At 45.4% G+C, this 21,725-nt stretch overlaps 1 protein-coding gene across 1 annotated transcript in view; it reads right to left on the reverse strand.

Moving 5' to 3' along the window:
- Window positions 1-21,725, reverse strand: part of cacng2a (calcium channel, voltage-dependent, gamma subunit 2a) — a 49,278-nt gene that overhangs the window by 9,784 nt on the left and 17,769 nt on the right. The window contains exon 2 of the mRNA XM_046416322.1: window positions 7,046-7,129. Coding sequence (XP_046272278.1) covers window positions 7,046-7,129 — 84 coding nt within the window. The remainder of the gene's footprint in view (window positions 1-7,045; window positions 7,130-21,725) is intronic.

Below are 21,725 nucleotides of genomic sequence, written 5' to 3' on the forward strand. Positions count from 1 at the left end.
TTTTTACCTCAAAATTGTATTTAAGTACAGTACTTGCGTAAATGTACTCAGTTACTTTCTGTCACTACAAACGGACATGAGAGGGTGGACTGCGTAGACACAGCTGTGTGCAGTTACAAGAACACACATGTCCACACACACTGTCCTCTTCACAAAGCCGGTTCTCTGCACCTTTCATCCCCTCCCTGTCTTTCTTACTTTCCTTCTCTCTCTTCCTCTCTTTCATTGACAGGGTTGAGAGGAAATTAGCATTGGCTCTTAATCAGCCTCCCCCAGCCCAGAATGTGCTGATGTGCAGGACAGGGTCATGCTAATCAGGTGCCTCAGCTCCCAGGCACATTGATTTAATACTACAAACGCTTATTAATCCCCTCCACACCTCCTGCTCCTCCTCTTCCTCCTCCTCCTCCTCCTCCTCCTCCTCCTCAGTACCAAGCCCTTGCATCGTCCTCGTCCTGACCAGCAGGCTTGTAGCCCCCAACTCAGACATCAAATAAAACATCTCTATGAAAAATCAGTGGGAGTGGCTCCTGACTGCGTTAAAACACACAGTGTGAAACAATGTGCATAAACAAAGGAAATTAGCTTTGGTGGCTAAACTCAAAATGCGCAGGAATGCTTACGCAGCTCTCAGCCTGCATCTGAGAGCTTATGTGTCCTGACAGCGCGCCTCGCAGGCTGAACGCAATTTGACTTGAATTGATTGGAAAATAAACGCAAGTCTAGCTCGCTGCTATTTTATAAAGCAGAACAAGAGTCAGAGCTGAGATGTTCAGACTTTACGTTTAAGACTCCACTTTGTATTTATGTTGTGTTGTGTTTTGGCAGTTTCTGTGTTCTTTTTGTCGTAGTTTGGTGTCATAGTTTTGGTGTCAATGCACTCCAGAGGGGAAACAAACGAGGCACAGGTGAAACTCATCAGGGTCATACAAGACACAAGAGGACAAAGCTTTCAAAATGAAACAGAAATTGTTAAACTGAAACACCAAAGCATAACACCTTTGTCCATTTCTCATTGCTCTTCCCATAATTTCCAGTGAATATCCATTCATTTGTATAGAATGTCCATTAATATCATTTTTATATTCGCATAATTAGTCTGAAAAAGAAAAGGTGCAATACCACCATATTTGAAGTCTTTGAAAGGCTGGTGAATGGAAGTTGGAGAAATCACACACACACACACACACACACACACACAGCTGAACACAGCTCTGTCATGTTAACAGCACATCACAGACACAGACGGGTCAGTGGCACACAGTAAAAGAAGCTCCCTCACGCTGAGATCTCTTCACACGACAGGCTTCGCTCAGACAATTAAAATTCCCTCCACAGAACACATTTCAATTACTGTAATTACCCTCCAGTCCGCTGCTGATGTCCCCGCAGATCACGGCGGCGTGACAGCCAGAGCTTATCATGGCCAGCAACACACATCACCGGGGGAGTGAGGGCCAAACCAAGAGGCCGCAGCAGAGAAATAACATCCATCAGTCTAAAGTAATGCAGAACAGGTTCTTTTACTTTTAGTATTTTACATGGTGGTATTACACAACTTTTACTCAAGTACGAGATCTGAGTGCTTCTTCCACTGAACAGTCGTAGACAAAAGAAAGCAGCAAATCCTCACATTTAAGAAGCTGGAACCAGGCAGCACATTACCCACACGATTGACAGACTACTGAAATAGTTAGCAGCAAACTTTCTTTTGATCAGCAAATTGATTATTCATGGCAGGTCTATTTTATTGCCATTATTCCAGCACACACACACACACACACACACACATTTCAGTGATCCGTATCAACCACACAGCACTAAGAACAACAACTCCAGATCTCCTACTGAATCAAAGTAAGACTTTACACCAAAATTTGATGCCAGTGTCATTATTTTATGACCTGTGATGTAGAAATATGCACACAAAGCACGTGATATCTCATTGTTTTTTCTTGATGTTGCCGCAGCTGGAGGTCATTTAGCTTTTGACTGCAGGTGGATCAGCTTTCCTGACTCTCTCCTGCTTTATATTTGGACACAAGTATGTAATCTGCTGCTTTCTCTCACAGTGGTGGCAATTTTCGGCCTCATAGCTGATGAATGAATATGTGCGTGTGTGATCCGAGAGGGCGAAGCCGTCTTTGGGTGATGCCCCAGTGACAGCGCTGCAGCTCGTCCTGTTTATCCTAATCTCGCTTTAATATAAGGACACACACTCTCACCTCTGTGTTTTACAAGCTGCTCTGTCTCTATAGTCCCCCGTTAATAAGATATAAAGTTAGAGTGCTGGTACTCACACGGTCAACCAGGACAAAAATGATTGGCTTTTAATTTATTGGGCTACGTCTGCGTGCTGTTTATATATCAGTCGATGGGTTACTTATTAGTTGCCGTGGATACTGCAAGAAGCACAGGACCGTCAATGTCACGGCGACCCACTGGGACACCTGCTAGAGCAAACACAGGTGAAAGCGAGCTGGACGACTAGTATTAACATATGATCTACTCCCCTGACAATCGCAACTGAGGTCACGTGATCACACTAGCGCACACCCCCACCACCACCACCACCACCACCACACACACACAGACACTCTTGTATGCAAGCTGATACTACAGACTCTGCACTGGTCGACAAGCCACCCCCTGCTCTGCCCTACAAGCCCCTGCGTGTGCTGCCCCAGACCCATTGATTTTATCGGGCGACGCCAAAGCCAGTTCAGGCCAGCGTCCAGTCTGCCGCGAGGCCCCAGGCTGACATGGGCTGTTACAGGCCTGCCCTTCTGTCATCAATGTCAGCGAATAGTCTCAGATGAACACATGCAACCACCAGAGGCAGAGACCAGCTGCTTTTTGCATTTCACCTTTTCCTCCATTTTTTGCTGAAGTTTTGACTCATTCACATGCTGAAACTACTTGCCTGTGGGCCAGTGCTGTGCCCTAATTCTATGAGCGTTTGTGAGCATGCAGTACAGTCACACAAGAAAAACCAGCGGGATAATCTTTCACTGGAGTCACCCGATGATTTAAGTCCAATATTCACACACTTTTAGCTCTGTTTTGGTCTCCACCAGTATCAAAGTGATATATTTGGCTGTGACTCCAGGTAGTTGCTTATTGTGTTAGTCTTCTGTGCTGTGTAGTGTGTTTTTACTGAAAACATCTGATGTTGAACCGTTGAACAGTTGCAAGAGGGAATGACAAATCAGTGGGCTGAAAGATGCTAAAACGCTCAGTAGAGCTGAGGGGAGACAAAGACTTTGGCAGTCTGTGACTGCAAGCGACCTCTTTCACATACACGTAGTCATGTGATTCTCATGATTATTTACTGCTAAAGCAGCGCCGTATCAACTTCAGAATATAGTGCAGGCTTTAAAGTATGAGTCTATGCTATGGAACTGGGACACGCTGCATGACTGGGGGATTGTTTCCAGCTTTTTGATCTGAAAACGTGCAAATACATCAGCCTGAGGCAGTAGGAAACGTTGCAGCCAGGAGTAAGAGAAGATGTGTCTTGATTAATCAATCGACAAAGAAATAACAGCTCAGTCGATTCATCGTCTCAGTCATTTGTCAAGCAGTAACGGTGACAGAAATGCTTCTCAAATGTGACAACTTTCACAATCCAAAGACTCCTCATTTCCTATCACAAAGGACAGAAAAGCAGCAAATGCTGACATTTAAAAACCAGCAAATTTTCTTGAAATACAACTTAAACAATAAATAGATTTATCGAAATAGTTTAGAGTTTAGGTTAATTTTCTTTCAGTGCACTAATCCAATAATTGTTTCAGCTCTGAAGGTGAAGTAACCAAATCACTTGTTTTGTCCGACTGACAGTCCCAAACATTTTATTTATTCTCACATAATCAGAGAAAAGGAGGACAGCAGAACAATTAACCAAATAATCAAAATTCTTACCAAAAACGCTGGTACCCAAACAGAAGCAAAATACCCTAAAAACACCCTAAAAACATGCAAACCATCCGCCCTCCCCTCACGTGGTCTTACATCTACTCTACATTGCAGAGAATTGATGTCTTTCAGTTTAGTATTAGTAGCTTGCATAACTGGGCGTTTTCTTCCCTTCTTTCTTCTCTCTCGGCTGCTTAGCGCCCAGTACAGCAGTGGATGATGGGAGCTCCGACACGGCATGATCTAAAAACCCACTGGCGCTTTAGTGTGCCTCAGCTGGCTTATATAACCCCGTGTGGATGTGCAAACTGCCTTGTTATTGGGAGAGCTGAGGTCTCACACACACACACACACACACAGAAGCTACTGATATGTGGTGTGTTTGTATGTATTTATGTGTGTGTGTGTCAGCAGAAGGACAGCAGATCAGAGTGTGCGTTTGTGTGATGAAGCGGGGGTGCGTGTTTAGCAGAATATAAAGTCTGATTTTCTGCTCAGCAACTGCAGCACCAAATATCTCCCTCCTCCTCGCTACGCTGTTTGATGACATCGCCGGCGTGTCCCCTCGATTTTGGACCGGCGAGCTCCTCCGGTGATGTCACTTCCGCCGGGCCTTCACCTGAAGTGACATCATTTCTGTTGCATAACTACCCCCCCTCCTGCCTGTAGGAGCAGAGGCAGCTTTTCTCTGTCTTTGGCCGCCCAGAGGTGCCGTGAAACACCTCCTTATTGAAATACCAGGTGTGTGTCCATGAAATGGAAATAGGCAGATACAAAAATGCATCACTGGGGTTTAATTCGGAAACACCAACTGAGATGCTGAGTCCTCTATGACCTCTTTGTGCACCCAGCAAACAGCTTAATGCTCTCTCTTTCAAGCCAGAGAGATGACACTCATACAGTACATCTCCTGACATGAAATATTACGAGGGTGAAGAGAGGCAGAGTGTGAGAGACAGCGATCGAGAGAGGCCTGACCTATATAAGAAGGAGGCTGAAATATTTATGGATGTGAGTGTCCTAATTGGCAAGCCACTGGGAGCACTGCGGCCTTCTCCTCCAATCACAGCCTGGGAAGAGGTTAACACACACACGCGTTCACGTGCAGGCGCGCGTTGGTGGTCCGAGGGCCGGATTGCGGCCTCTGCCCCACAACCCCATCGTCCCCAGCCTGAGAGACGCCTCTTCATGAGCCTGATCTGCCTTCAGTGAGGCTCCGGCATTCTTACAATCATTACCAGAGCTGTTATCATAACCGTTCTCTCTGGCACATATGGACGGGAACAACCGCTCAGAGCGCTAAGTCAAACATAGCCTAATTGGCTGGGCTTAATCTCCAGCACTGGCACGCACTGCTCGGCTCTCTGAGAGGCCTCAATTACCGCTGATGGAGACGAGGAGACGGACACTTTCTGACTTCAAGCTTCAAACCACTGCGGGCTGCAGTAGGGTGAGGGAGAGCGAGCGGGGGAGGAGGGGAAGGGGTGTCCCACATCAAGGGTCAGCGGGGACTCAGGACACTGGTTTGTTTATCTAGTAGAGAAATATATTTTATAGTATATAAAGTTACATGAAAAATTTAATGACTTTCACATAAAGTTCTGCTCACTGAAAAAATAATTAGCTACTTGTTTCATCAAAGGGCAGCTCCACTGATTTTATACATCAAAGTCTATTTCCAGGGGTTGTATATGTGAGGTCTGATAAATGTCCTCAAGTGATGACACTTGAGGCAGCATCAGTTTGGGCTGAAGATCGCCCCATGGTGCAGCACAGGTCATAAACTCTTCCCCGTCCATGTTAGCAGATGGGACATGGACCAAACTCGTGAAACCTCAGTGACTGAGCACAGCAGCTTTCCAGCACTGAGCTAACACGTCTGGCACTGAACACACACCAAACTAATATCAACCCACCACCAAACTCCGACAGAGCAAATAAGCCAACACTCCAGACTGCTGAGGTGTAATTCCTTAGGCAACTCATTTACTGACACAAATCATCAATTTACTCCTCAGCAACGATGTGGACAATTTGTTATGGACTATCAACAGGTGTGGGACGATGGCTGGAACATCCAAATTTCAGTGTTTGCGTATTGTGTATAAATGGCTTTCCAACGCAGCGAAGCTCTCCAGAAAAGTTTCTTTTATCAAAGCTGTTTTAACAGATTGTCTCACAAGGCGACATCCAAATCAGAAAACAAAACCCTCCTCACTGGAGCGGAGCAGCATAACGGCAACATTTCAGCTACTGTCCTAGCAAATTAAAACCAAGTGTGTGCAACCCTGATTCCAAAAAATATGGGACACTGCAAATTGAAGGAGAATATTTATAATTGCTTCTCATCTGTACTGAGTTGTTTTTTCTTGCGCCTCTTGCTGCAATGTGACAGTGACCCATAAAGTGGTACTTTCTGCCCCAGGAACTACTTTTCACACAGCATTTTTGTCTTCACGAGTTCATCTGTCTTTTGCCAGTTACTCCACGTTGATGCATCACAAAACAAACTGGTTTGTGGCTGCAAATCAGTTTGCAAACCTATTTTAAAAATAGTGTACTCGACCCAATCAGAAATGTTCAGCGCTGTTCCCTTGAAGCACCACGATGACTCTGTACATCACAAATAACTTCTCGGACACATTTATTGCCCAATCAGAAGAGAATATTGAGCTGAAGACCCTAACAGTACATCATGAGCTCGGAGTCATTGTTGTGATTTTTAGGATTAGCGGGCAAATGAGTTCGACAAGCGTCTCCGTCTTGCTTGCACAAAGGAAAAGAGAGCAGAAATCAATGGGCTGTGTTTACAGGGTACACAGCCGACTGTAACACTGCACGTTATGTTACACACAGCCAAGCAGTAAAAACAGACGAGCTGCTTGGCAGGACTCAGCCTGGCCGGCCTCGTGCTATAAGCAGGCAGAGACAGCAGCGAGACGCGGGCCAAGAGAACCTACTGGCACGAGCTCCAGTCTGAGACGGAGCAAAAAGTGGGACAAATTTTAAAAATATAGTAAATGTCAAGAGGAACGCAGAGGGGAGACCTTCTAAGACAAACGACTGAGCAGCAACAGTCAAAAGTCAGTTTAATGCGCAAACAGGACAGGCAGGATGAGATACTCACGCAAGAAGTACTCAGACGGGTCTGCTTCGTAATCTGTTTCCTCTGGAAAGTGGTCTATCTGTTTACACATCCCTTTGAAGTTTCCTGTTGGGAGAGACAGAAACAGAGTTCAGGAGAGGTCATACAAGAAGACGCCAACGAGACACAAAACACTCCAGTTTTTTTAACTGACAGCACGGAAAAGTGACAGACAGTTCACATCCGTGGACTCCGTCCTCTGGTCACGGCTCTCACACAAATCAGAGGATGTCTTAAATGATTGGTAACCATGGCAATAACAGTAAGGACAAGATTCATAGGAAAAAGGGCCTTACACATGAACAGTTCCTATCCTACCTTTAAATTCCCCCAAACTGTTTTTGTGCTTGTTCCTGCAGCTGAATGTTTGACCTTCACTGTGTAGAGTGACAGGCAGAGTCTGTCTCTGTAAGAACACTGTAGGAAGCCGATTCCAGTCCAGTACTCAGCATACACAAGTGTGATGGGGAAACTTTGTCTATTAAAACCATGTCAGACACATTCTGCAACTTTCATGAGCGAGTTAAAACCTGCATGGAGAAGATTTAGATCTCAGAAAAGAAAAATCCAGGTGATGGATTTTATACATCATCAGGCAGAAGACCCTAACAGTGTGTTGTGGGTTGATGACAAAATGCTTGTAAGGTGCTGGTCACCACAAAGTCATGATTGATCAGGCAGTTAGCTGAACAAACAGAGGCTGACCCGGCGTCATGTGTTAAATTTGTTGTACATTTCTCATAAAGGACGTCTTTGGATCTCTTTAGAGACGTTACCAACACCTCTAACAACACCGGCAGCAGGTGACGGAAATTAAACGACAGTAGTGCAGTTGGTGCGACCTGGAGTCGCTCTCACTGCCATGCCTGGGGAACTTCATCTCTTAGTGCTCGTTCATTTGGCTGACACCTCATCGTCCAGCGACTCTGTCCATCCAGGATGCAGCATGCCGCCTTCTCTGGCCTTTTCCTCCCACTTCCTCCCATCTGCCCTCTTCTACTTGCTGCCTCTCAGCTGAGGTTTGGCACTGATGAGGTTACTCGAGGTGGCGTGGCTGGGGAGGTGCCCATAAGGCGGCCATTACCGCGAACTGCTGTTGCAGCAGCAGCAGCAGCGAGGAGGCAGATGTCCGGGCGTTTGATTGGACCAGATTAGCGTTTCATTAACTTCGTCATCTCCTCACCCTCCAGTGTCCCCCTAATTAGGTGAATTTGGCAGCGAGGCGTGACGGGCACAGCAGGGTGCGGTTATTACTTTGTGAATGGCCCACATGCGGTGGAGAGAGAGGGACCCCCTGGTGACGACCACTCAAACATTAGAAACTGTCACCTGGAATAAAAGAGCCATGAAAGCGTGTTTGACCTGCTCTCCCACCTGTGCACAGTAGACCGCCGCCTCCCGTTCAGAGACTCGGCTCGTGGGCTCAAGTTTCCATCCAGATGTGTAGCAAATTTGGACAAACGATATAACAAAAATATATGTCTTTGATTAATTAAAAAAATGAAAACTTGAGTAAAAACAAGTGGATGGAAACTTACTTGAACAGTTTCATTGCGACAAACATTTTTGGTTTATCGGGGCGAGTGTGGGAAGCTCTGCATGAAAAACCCTCTGATCCTCAGTGGACACAATCCAATGTACCGACTGTGTGTGTGTGTGTGTGTGTGTGTCCACTCCTTTACTGTCTCAGCTCTGGCCCATAATCAAAAAAACACTTATCGATTTTTATCAACAGGTTCTGAGGGAATTAGGACAAGAGAGAGAGGGCGAGATAAAGCCAGAGAAAGGCAGGCAGAAAGACAAGGTAATGTGAGGGAGGAAGGGAGATAAATGTAGGAAGGGCAGGGAACAGAGAGGTTTTGAAGGACGGTGAGGGAAGATGGAGAGGGAGGTGGAATACATCAAGTCTGAGTGTCACAGTTTAGTCCTCGGTAATTGCTGAGCCATGAAAAAGCCCTCCAGAGTTTAACGGTCCTGCACAGTTTTGAACTTGATGCTCTGATATACGACGTGAAGCATCTCTTTCGGTGGCAGGCTGGAGATTAGAGTTGGGTTCGTTCCAGTCAGCTGGAAGGTGATCTCCGTTAACCAGCGTGGCAGCAGCAGGAAGCTCAAAGCACGTAATCCTCGGAGGCTTTGCTGGAGACGCTCGGCTGCTAGCTGTGGCACGCCGCCGTTCAGATGTGAGCTGGTGCACACTGTAGGTGTAACCCTGCCGCCTCCTGCAACTGCTCCCCCAGGCTGCTGCTGGAAATAACAATATGTTCCTCTTCAACTTGCCTGCTTAAATAAGCTTTAAATAAGTTGCATTTCGAGGAGAGAAGAAGGGAGGGGAGAACACAGTCGTGCCGCCTCTCAGAGCATATTTTACTGAAAGATGACTTGTGTTTACATACGACTACATTGCACACTCCCGGTGGAGCTGTCTGAGCAAACTAGCGGCGGCAGCAATCCACAGAGCGCTGTGTGTGTCTTAACAACATTACCAAGTGGGTGTAAGATTTGGTTTGCAGCTGGCCGTCCCATCCACAGTTGTGCAATTTGTAATAGCAGCTGTGGAGAGCGGCCTATTGGGGAACCACTTCAATTAGCGTGCTGAAAGATTTATGTGACACTTAACCGCTCCAAACGGTCCTTTTCTTGTAAGACATGTAAACTCAGCAGGCTGGTAAATGTTTTATAATGGCATTTTCATTTCGGGGACCTCCCCACGTGAGTGCGAGCACAGGGCCGAGGCGCTGAGAGAGTCGGTCGGCCATTAAGAGCTTTGGCAGGGGCGCCACTGTTGAATGGAGAGGTGCTACTGGAGGCTCAGGTGTGCAGAGGGTCAAACCACTTAAAGAAGAAACACCTGTACTCACAGAGCAACACTCTGAGCACAGGACGCCGCATCGTGTGTTGAAAGTCACATGAAAACTGTGTCTTGCTTTTGCAGTTTCACCCGAATGAAACCAGACGACGGAGCAGGAGAGGGATATTTAAATGTGCTTTAAATGTTTTGTTTACTGTCAAATTGAACCCTCGGGAATCAGGCTGCAGGATTTGGGGGCTTAGAGGTAAAGCAATTAGGTCTAAAAATGGATAAATGTTATATATTTTGTTGTCTTTTAGTTGTTGTTAATACTTACATTACTTCTTGTATTTTTAACAAATAATAATTCCTATTTCCTCATCCCCTGTTTCATAGCTGTGCTTTTGTTTTGGTGTTTCCTGATTTGTTTTTGTTATTTCCCCTTTGTGTTGTTTTCTCTGTGTCTCATTTCCTGTCTGTTCTTTGTCCCACCAGTTTGGATTGTTTGCTCCTGCCCTGATTGGTTTCACCTGTGTCTCGTTACCTTCCCAATAAGAGCCCTGCTCTGCCTCTCCCATGTGTTCATAATGTTCTGTAGTGTCTTTTTGTCCAGCAATTCTTTGTTTGTCTTGTTGGGTTTTTTGAACATTTTGCAGACTGAGTTTTACTGAAGTCCGTCCGTTTTAATATTACATCTTGAAAGTTACCGTCTGAACACTGCAGCTACTGAGAGTGAGAACAAATTAAATTCAGCTCAGTGGGAAGGAGACACTCTTGGGTTTTGATGTCAAAAGGAGGCAAAGGTTTAGCACATTCTCCACTGACAAACATTATGACAAGAAGAATTAACTAACAAGATGGAACGATGCTTTTCCTCACTTTAAAGCCAGTCAGTCAAGCTTATTTGTGCAGCCTTTAATCACTGCTCCAGTCTCAGAGGGCTTCAGATAATTTAACACAACAAATGGAAAATGAAACCCTCTGAACTTTAAACCCTCGTCGAGAACAGGTTTAGGATTGAAATCCAGGCGATAAATGTAGACTGCTCAGCCTGACTCAGCAGTATAAATCAAGTGGTTATAATTTGCAGAGCCGTCATTGAAAGAGGGGAGCCGGTTTTCTGAGATCCACCACCAAACCCCCTTGGACCCTTGTGCTGGGTGTACGAGTTTGTCCTGACTTACTCAATCAGCCCAGCCTCTGCTGGCTGCTGTGTCCCCCACCACCACCACCCATAGTGTGAATGAGCTATGGGCTAACCCCGTGCCCCCTGCGTCCCCTCCTGTCCTCTGCAGCCGTAAAGCACTTCATTACCACAAAGCCTGGAGAGACCGAGAGGCACTCAAGAGTGGAGAGCAGTGGAGAGAAGGGGGCTGTCGTAGCAAAGAGAAGGAGGGCGGGTGGATGTAGATTTATAGTCGGCCACCGCAGCGAGGCTCTGGGTCTGCTCCTGAGGGACCCGGGGTTTATCCGGTCAGCGCCGAGCCCAGTTTCAGGCCCCGTTGGCACAAACACATAACCACGGGGAGAAGCTATTTCTGGGTCTGGTGAAGTGTCGCTCTTCATTCGTGTTTTTAAAAAGAAGCTCTCCCCAGGCTGATGTTCACATATAGGTGCAGGTTTTGGAGCAGCTCCAGCTGAGGCAGAGCTCTGTTTAATGTGGAAGCGTTCCAAGGTTTAGGTGATGACTGGTTAAAAAGAGCTCTGTGATGCAGCTGAGAAGGTTTTGCTAATGCTGTTGACACCAGCAGCGTGGCCTCTGGCTCCAGGTTATTAGACAGGAACATCTTTCTGTGAGTGGGAAGAAGGTTTTCTGGCCTGCTGCTGAGGACTTCCTGAGAGTTTGGAAGGTAACAACAACCCACTTCAACACACTGAAGTCGAACCCGTCTGTCATGACGTCTCTGCGTCTGCTAGTTTCCTCAACGTGAAGTTTGCTTTTAAACAATATAATAATGATAGACTTGACTCTATTTGTTGAGCTGTCACACACACAGACACACACACCCCTCCTAAAGCTGTTATGTTTCACCACAGCCTCCCCAACCATGATGGCCTGCCGCCGGCTCTGACTCTCACTTGAGCTTCATTTGCCCCAACCCCATAGCTGTGATCTCTGTGACAGAAGTGACCACCCAGCAAAGCCACAGTTTGCTGCACTGAATATATTTTTGCTGGTGGTCGGCTGTGAGGTTAGCGTGATGCAAGCTGAAGACGCACACATCTACCAAAACTACAGAAGAGAAGAAATTGATTCAAACACAGCAATTTCACAACCTTTCTGTACCTCAAAGTGGATTCAAGAATGTGTATGTAATGAAAACAAGCAAAAACATCATCAACCAGCCTGACCTCTGACCTCTGACACATTATTTGAAATAACTGGAAGCAGTCCGTTGCTGTAACCCTTACGACTGATTGTGAACAATCTATCACACCAACGTGACCATACATGAAAAACTATCCTTTCTCTCCACACTGTATTCACACTGGCTATCATCACATTGTGCATATCTGCAGGTAGGAAAGAAGAAGCACCAGACGAATCCTTCCTGCTTGGCGGAGGAGAGAGAGCCGTCCTGCTCGGACCTGCCCACACACGAAACCTTCACACAGTGATCAAACCTGATCACAGCTGCCACAGCGCTGCAGACAAAGCTTTGATGAGACACAAACATGGAGGAGGTGCATGATGGAACGGGGGAGTGGAGTGAAGGGAGGGGTGTGGGGTGTGGGGGGGGTTGCAGGGAGGTCACGAGGACTCTTGACTGCGTAGGAGGTGGCGTTTAAAAGAGAGAGAGAGAGTTGGAGAGAGATTCAAGCCCACTTCTGCTTTGTCAGTGGGCGGCATTTTCAAAAACTTTCCAGGCAGCCAGTGAGTGCATTAGGAACCCCTTCCTCCCCCTGCATCCTCCTCCTCCTCCTCCTCCCACCTCCGGGATCACATGGACGGAGCCGGTGAGGTGTCTTTAACCCCTGGACACACAGCGGCTTCAGTGACACAGCATGCAGCATTAGTCAGCTGCGCTTACAGCACCTGCAAGCCAGCGTTAGCTCCACGCAGCCACCTGCAGTCAGGTGTGCCCGCGTCCTTTAGGGTCAAACACATAAGCCCGACTATAACACTGAACAGCCAATGGAAAGAGATATATTGCACACACGGGTCATTTAACCGCACAAATGAACACAAATGGTCTCCTCTGGCGTGCTGCTGGGGCGTCGCAGCATTCTCATGCATGTATAGGTATGTGGCTACAAATCCCCTGTGGATGAAAAGGTAATGGGTTCACGCATGTTACACGCTGACACCTTCTGCCTTCTAATGAACAGCCGCCCTAGCAGCAGTGACAAGAGCCCTAATCGCCTTATTCATCTTCATAATCACACCTTATTCATCCTTATAATCACTATATTCATCTTGGTAATGACCCCGCTAAGGAAGGGAGGCCCATACACTCCGTCTCTCCCCCATTGCACGCACACACGAACACACACACACACAATGCAGATGTGGCAAAGCCTCTCGGGCTGTGAAAACATGCTGTTTTCATGTCAGCGCCGGAGCCGAACTGTTGCGCGAGGACTTAAAGACACAGTGAAATGACAGTTATAGCATCTTTAGCTTAAGTAATGCGACGCATTTCAAAGTGAAACGGAACGACCTGGCAGGTTATAATTTCACGATGCATCTGATCAAATCGTTCAAGGGATTTAAAAATGCCTTAGTGGCTCAGATCCACAACAGATCAGACCTGGACACAAACCTCAAAGGCCCCCCCACTAACACCATGTTATTGTTAAAGAGGTGCAGGAGGAGGGGATTTAGACCGGAGTCATTCACTCTGAATTCCTGTTTGCATCTCAAGTGGGAATGTGTTGCCTCGTGTAGACTCACATCTGTTGCTTGTGATCACCATGAGCCTACATTTGATCAAAACATGCTGGTGTTTAATAATACAATATGAGACTCAGTGACTCATGACTCATTCAGCATTTCTTTCATGGGTTTATGTGGAGCATATGGAGTGAAGCATGTATTGTTGAGACAGGCTGGATTGTTGGATGAGGTTCTCTCCGCTCTGGAGCAGCACCCAGACGTTTCACTTGGTGCTGCTTGTTAAAATCTCCGTATGAAAGGTTAGCTGCTTTCTCCAAATCACAGTTGATGGGACATCATTTTTGTATACGCCCCCGAGTGCAGGATGAGTCATCAAAAATACCTTTTCAGAGAAGGGGGGATTTAGACATTTTAAAAAAGTTTTTTAAAAGTTTTTAAAAATATATATTTGACATGTATCACAAGAGCAGCAGAATTAAAACAGGGGCAGACTGTAAAGTGCCTGAAATCGTGACTTCAAATGTATTTTCTATAACATTAAAATTCATAATTAAGCAACACACACACACACACACACACACTAAAACACTGATAGAATAACCTTCTAACTGTCGAAGAAGAAAATCTCTAGTGTGAAATGCTAAAAACTGACAGAAAATCTTGTGTTCGTGTCGGAGCCCATCGCTCATAGGTGCAATCAGATAAAATATGTTTTCAGGGTGTTTTATGTCACTGTGTGTCACTGTGTCTACATTAAAAGAAACCCGGGGAACAAGGAGAACACAACATTAGCAGCTTTGCAAATAAAGATGCATCTTGCAGCCTGCGGAGAAGCTGGCAGGTATGTAACACCCCAGCTGTAGCTGTAGGTGATGTGGGAGGCAGATTAATGGAGGCAGCGAGGTGCCGTCAGGTTTCGGCTCGTTGGAGGATGACTGACAGATGTTAGACAGTCGTTTGACCTCCCACGGCTCGGCTCTGAGCGCTTCCCCAACAAAGCCGCTCCTCTCTGCCCCGAATGCCGCGACGTCGGCCGTTTCTGACGTGAAAAGCGGCGTCTGTCTGCCAGCTGAGCTGTGTGGGTCTGTTTACTCCTGACATGATGTGTTGATGCCACAGAAATGGGGAGGGAGGAAGTGATCGCCTGTGATCCACCACCAAAGGAGCAGCGAACCTGCAGGGAGGCCAGACCCATTCCGTCATATTCGCTTCACCCCACTGCTTCCTCGACTCCTCTCTTCAAATCACTCTTTATTTATAGTCTCTCTGTTTTTATTCTGCATTAGACCCTTCGCCACTGAAGGAACTTCAGGCGTAGAGGCAGCTTCTGCGTTTCAGCGCAGCTTGAGATGTGGTGGGACTGAGTGCAAAAATGTAACCAATAATTAGCATTAATAATGAATGTATGCCATGTGGGCAGCTAAGAAACGCAAGGAAGGTTGTTTCAGTGCACAGGTGACATTCTGCAGAGGAAAGCAGGAGAAAAAGCTAATTCATTCATTTAGGCTATAATGGAGACATGAAAGCAGAGGGGGTTGAACAGTGAATCAAGTGTGTGGGAGATTTTGTACCCAGCAGCACACAGAACTGTAGAGTGATTGAATAGTGAGGCTCACAGAGAGCCAAACTAAACACACACCTGTTATTATGCTACAGCTACTACATTGTGTAATCAACATTTACTTCATAATTGTAAGTTAAAGCAGAATGAAGTTGTCCATTCCCAGTTTCAGTTCAGATATGCATGCTGTCTTTCTTCTTCCTCCCTTTTACTCCTCATAAAGGCCTCCTCCTCCTCCTCCTCCTCCTCATCTTCCTCCTCCGTGAGGTGTCAGCACATTATAAACAAAGACAAGTCAAGCAGCATCACCCTCAGAGATGTCAGAGGGAGTGGGAGGGATTTCTCCAGCCCGTGGTCCATCTGTGTGTGTCTCAGTCGAGACGTGTGGACGCACTGGGACATGCGGGGTCACGGAGGCCGCGATGAAGGGTAGGATGAGATTTCACAGATCCAGGAACAGGGAACCAGTGAGTCACCGGTGTCACAGCAGTGCGTCACAGCCTTCTGGTCAGATAGAGCGAGAGCTGTCCGGTTCTCAGAAGAGTCCCTGAGCAGCAGCAGCACCCACAGAGAGAGGCATTCCCAGAACGCAGGCCAAGTAAACACCTCGCGCTAATAACGGCAATTGCAAAAGCAACACCTCACCTACGCCAATCATAATCATGTAATCAGCTCCAAGGGGGGAAACTAGTTTGTGATCCTGCGCTCTGAGACTTGTACAACTTTATTTAAAGACAGCTGGACATAATAAAGTGGAGGAGGAGCTCACCAGTAAAACCAGACTGACTTATTTCCAAACCTACTGAGAAACCACATTCAAAAGCAGAATGAACACATGCAGAGTCTAGTTTCAGTCTTTGCCCGAGTCAGGCAGGAGAAAGACAATCAACCAAAGGTCGGTGAGTAAGAGCTTGTAAACACTGAGAAATGCTAAATTCCTAAACTTTGTTTTCATCATCACTGACCAACAGCACTCAGTGCTGCTTCCTATCTGCCAAAACCTGGTGTAAGATTCAGAAAATTCAGCGTCAGAAAAAAAATTAGGATGAATTAACCCGCACTGATTCATCCACAGGAATGACGTCAACCAAAATCACAAATTCAAATGGGACTGCAGAGAAATGACAGTTTAAACGACTGATCTTAATGGCTTGGTCTGTTGTCCTGAGTCAAATAACTTGTGCTGTGACAGCATCCTTTTGTTCCAGAAAACCTCATATCGAATGACCTTCAGTCACCCCACTTATTCTCCACTGTTAATAGATTTAAGACCTTTACAAGTCACACTGTGCAGGACGGGCTCAATAAAATACTGGCTGCAGTGTGTGTCAGACTGTATAATAACTCTGAGGTGCGTCAGATGATGGTGAATCACAGCGCTATGTAAATAAAAGCAGTATATGAGAGTGCAGTTATATCATCAGCTCATCTCATCCGTCTTTGTTTTGAAGATGCACCAGAACAACAAAGAAGCTGAGATGCTGAAGTGCTGACAGCCCAGTGCATTGAAAAACGTAAGAAATGTCGCCCCAGTCATTTGCAAGCTGCAGAAAGCGGCTGAGAAATGAAACCAATGAAGAAGAGCCAAAAACTGCAGTTCCTTGAATGGCCACTTGAGGCTGGCTCCAAAAGTGAACCATTCCCCGTAAGATACTGTGTTAAAATGTAATCATGTTTATAGCCTGGAACAAAAAACACATTTGGTCTCAATATCTAATTTCCCCGTTCATGACAATGTTTATATAAGCTACTCGTTCAAATTATATTAAAACTTAAAGGTGTGGATAATTAAGGGTGTGGCCACTGAGTGACAGCTAGCTACGAGCTGTTAGCCGGGCGTCACATCAGCTAATTCGAGTCATGGAGACCTTGGCTGTGTTCGTGGTGTTGGAGCCTTTTGGAGAATTTTTCAAGCAAACAATATGGTTGACTGTGCTGTTAATTGTACTAACAGACATCCAAGAAGTCTGTGCTCAGCTTCTTTGGCCCTTTATGGATTATGCAGATTGAAGCTCCTTCATAAGGTTCTTCAGAAACATCACAGAGGGGACGTCACAGAGACTGAGCCCATGGTTCATGGAGTCTGGTCATTTCTGGTTGTTGGTTGGATGGTTTGTGGATGGCAGTGGCCACATTGTGGGAATTTGTTCTCAAATTTCTGATACTTGCAGAATTTCAACACAAGCTGTGTTTGGTTTTCAAAAGTCTGGTTCAGCTGCAGAAGAACGATCGATTTAAATTCTGGATTAAAGATTTTATCCCTTTTATCTCAGGGAGTCCCAAATCACAAAAGGACCTTTTGTGGCGTGGGGTGAGGACAAAGCGAGAGAGCTGAAGTAATGCTGTGTAAAGTATGTGTCTGACTGAAGGCAGGAGCTCAACCAACCATGAGGTGGACTCGCCGTGTCGCTGCAGGACCTAAAGTTTCCTCTCTGCAGGACTGAGGTGGGTCCTGCCTGCAGCACAGCACCGCACTCCAACAAACCTCCATCTAATCCCTCAGACCTGAATTAATGGACCTGCATGAGCTTAAAAGGTTCCACAGCAACATGCTAACAGACTGGGAAGCACGGTTTACTCAGAGAAGGTGAGCAGGAGGCTTTTCAATGCAAACATTTTATGTTAGTCTTCTTTCTTGTCTTTTTCTATCAATGTCATTGCATAGCAGCAGTAACTAAACACTGATTTCCTGCTCTTGTTTTGTTCACCCAACAATTTAAAATCCAAAGATCCTCAACAATGATAGAAGAAAATATTCAGATTTAAGAACCTTCAACCTTTGATTTTGTTTTGGCATTTTCACTTAAAATAATTACTCAAGTGAACATCAGAAGAGTCATCTTTTACCTCAAGGGATTTTCACTCAATCATCTTCTCAGTTGACTGACTAATTGTTTGAGTGGACCCAAACAAACAGGAACGTCCCCTTAACCTCCATTATTCAACACAAGCCACTGACTTGCGGCTGTATTCTGATTTGTTGCTGCAACAAATTCTACCTGCAGATGTGAGTTTTATTTTTCGCTGCGAGGTGGAAACAGTGAGAGCGCTTAAGGACACTGACTACAGGAGATGTTATAAATAAATAAATGTTTACATGCATCCCTGGTTCAGGATGATGCATGCAAGGAATGACTCTCAGAAGGTTGTTTTAAGTGTATTTCGAGTTCAGGCCTGCGAACAAACAATCAGCATCTCTCTCTGTCTGTTTTTAACTTCAGCCTCTTTTCCTTTTCATCACTCGTGGTTAGCCGAGGCTAATCAGATAGCTCTCAGCTTGTCAAACTTTCGTTTCGTCATTAAATCCTGTTTTAATGCTGAGCTCCTCTTTTAGCTGTTAGCAGCAAAGCTCACAGTTTGGCATCCAAGCAGGGAGAACAAAGCGTCCTTTAAACTTTCTCACCTCGGGTTTATATCCACAGCCTGGAAAACATCACACTCACTTCAGCTCACTTTAATAAACTGGCAGCAGTGCTGAGCTATCGGCACGCTGTACTGTTCACCTCCCCGCGCTGGTGATGATGAACTTGTAGCTGATGCTCATTCGCTGTGATGAAACCCTAAATGATTTGACCCCGCTGCTGGCCTGTTCCTATGATTTACATCACGTGGCCTGGAAGCGAGCTCACCGTATCAGCGCAAAATCTGCACACTGAGCACAGCACAACAGTGGCCGGGCATCATAAATTCCCTCTTAAAACAGCTGCACATTGATCTGGTGAACGTGCCGCACTCTTATTTAAGTCAACTGGATTCCCAACAGCCATTAATAATAGTGGGAACACACGAGGACAGATCCGAGGAGGAGGAGGAGGAGGAGGAGGGGTGGTAATAAACGATCACAAATCAAAGGCAGTCGATGCAGCTGTTTCACTAGATTATAACGATTACCGTAGGAGAAATGAAACACACTGAGACAGTGAGAAAGAGAGCAGGAATGATGGACAGAGATGCAGGAATACAGCAGGAAGGAGACAGAGACGGAAAGACTGTTTATCTGCTAATGTTGATATTACTGACATGTAATTTACTGGTTTATTCACTTACTTACTGGCATCACGCAACCCTCACCATAAAAACAATAGAAGTAAATTTAAAAGTGCCACAGTGTTATTGTGTCAAGTCTTGCTCTTGTAAAAGTTGTGTAAAAAAAGTCTCGTGTTTCAGACTCTGAGAATCCTGGTTTCTGCTGAGCCACAAACCTGTAGTTTGACCCGGTCTGGAAACACATCTTCATGAGCTGCTCATATTGGATTTCTAAAGACGTCAGTTGCCGTAATTTAAACTAAATGAAACAAAACTGCACGGTGTACAGTGACAGAGTAACAGAGTTCACGCACCCTGTCAAAGTGTCCTTGAGGACGACACTGAAGCGTCCACCTGCTCACATGGTGTAAAGCACTTTGGATTAGGTGTCCGTTAAAATGTAATGGAAACAGAAACGAAGAGTAAAAAGGTACGGAGAGTCAAAGAGGACAGAACACCCGGAGAGAGCGTGATGGGCAATATGGTCAAACAGAAGGACACATCATCTACATCTACAGGGTTCATCTTTGGTGTCATTTTAACTTTAAGGTTCAAACATCTGTTTCAAACTTTAGTTGAAGAGTTGACGCTGCTGTTCTTCCTCTGGCTGCCGAAGTCACACGTGTGAACTGATATTTCAACAGAAGGATGTGGTCAGCATGTGTGTGTGTGTGTGTGTGTGTCAGTAGATATTATCATGTTTGTGTCATCCGTTAGCTTTCTGTGTTGAACTGATCAGGACTACAGGCTGACTCACTCTGCTGTTTGCAGGGTGTCGGGGGTCCAGGCCTGTTAAATGCACTTTAGCACTGCTCTCAACAACACACACACACACACACACACACTCCAAATCTGCTGTGCAACCCACCTCCTCTTCCCTTCACCATCTCACTGGTGTCACACTGGCATGAAAGGCACCATATGCACACTGGTTTCCTGTTTATCTGTGGGCTGTTCGCAGAGAAGATCTTTGTTCCCACTTTGTTCCGAGTGTCGTAGTGTTTTTACGTCATCATCCACAGTAATATCACAAAAGTACTGCAAGGCCGTACCGTGTGAAGGTGAGATCACACACATCAGGCTGATGTTTTACTGCAGAACCGTCGTGGTGATCGACCTCTGATGTGATGGATTTAATGTGGTGGCGTAATGCATCAAACCGCCTTACTCAGGTACTGTACTAAAGCACAGATGTGAGATTTCTCTTCATGCCACTTCGTACTGTTACTTAATGCTGTGTAACAGATTCGTCCTTCTCAAGTTATCAAAAACGTCACCAGTTCTTTCTTCTGGCACAACCTCAACTACAAGGTCAACAGCTTTGACCTCTGGAATATATTATATGGAAGATATATAAATATTTAAGCCAGGGACTTGTCATGAGTCCCCTCCCTCAGATGTTTTATTAGGCATTTTGACTTTGAAGTGTCTTCACGCCGTCGAACTTTAAGATAAGGCTGCCCTTATCTTAAATGTTGCTTGTAGAGTTAATGAATCCACGTACAGTTCAGATCAAAAATGTGACCCATTCTTTATATAGAATAAAGTGACAGCTTTTCTAAATGTTTTTAAATTTATCGGCTCATCTCTAACCTTTTTTCACTACATCCTTTAAAGTACCCCCCGGACTTTTCTTCTTGTCCCTGCAGCTGAGTGTCCGAGCTTCACTTTGCAGGATGATGCAGATTGTTTTCATGTTCATTCCTGAAAGAGTAAATTCCCCCTGAGAACACTGAGAATGAACTTTACATCCTGTGTCCAGCAGTTCAGCTTTGGAAATGCAAAATAATAACACGTATCTGTAGACTCTGGAACTTTAAATGAGGGAAATAGATGTCACTCTAAGGATTTCAGAGATAATTTTGAGTGTTTTTTGTAGAATAACAAATTCAGATTATTTAAAGTATTTTAATAATAATAATAATGATAATCAATAATCTTAAAACATGTCTAGATGGGATTGTTTTCTTGTTAGATAAAATATTTTTGTTTTTTTAATCTTAAGCATTTTCACAATCTATAGAATATGTATGACTGAAAGTTAAAGGCTGTGTAAAGTAGTACTGTGCAGTAGTACTCTGGAACGTTCCCACTGTACATAATACTCAGCTAATGCTCTGCCAACAAGGCACCAACAGACTATCAGGTTATACCTACAGAGCATCCAGAGCCAAGTCTCTCCACCTGATATATCACCACATAACACTGACGGTTAGCGGCTGCTGTCCACGTCAGAGCTGGATAACACAAGATCTCCAAATATTTCAAACAGTAAAAAAGAGAAACATCTCATGTGTGTTTGGAAGAGATGATAAGAGCTGGAAAAGCATCCATCCAGCCTGAATATCAGAGCCATCATCACATTCTCAGTTGGCTGAATGTACAGCGACTGTGATTCACTCTTCATATGTCAGTCTTTCTTTGCAGTGAAAACAGGATATTTTGG

The sequence above is a fragment of the Scatophagus argus genome, chromosome 16 (genome assembly GCF_020382885.2).
Source record: "Scatophagus argus isolate fScaArg1 chromosome 16, fScaArg1.pri, whole genome shotgun sequence".
In the NCBI taxonomy this organism is placed as follows: Eukaryota; Metazoa; Chordata; class Actinopteri; family Scatophagidae; genus Scatophagus; species Scatophagus argus.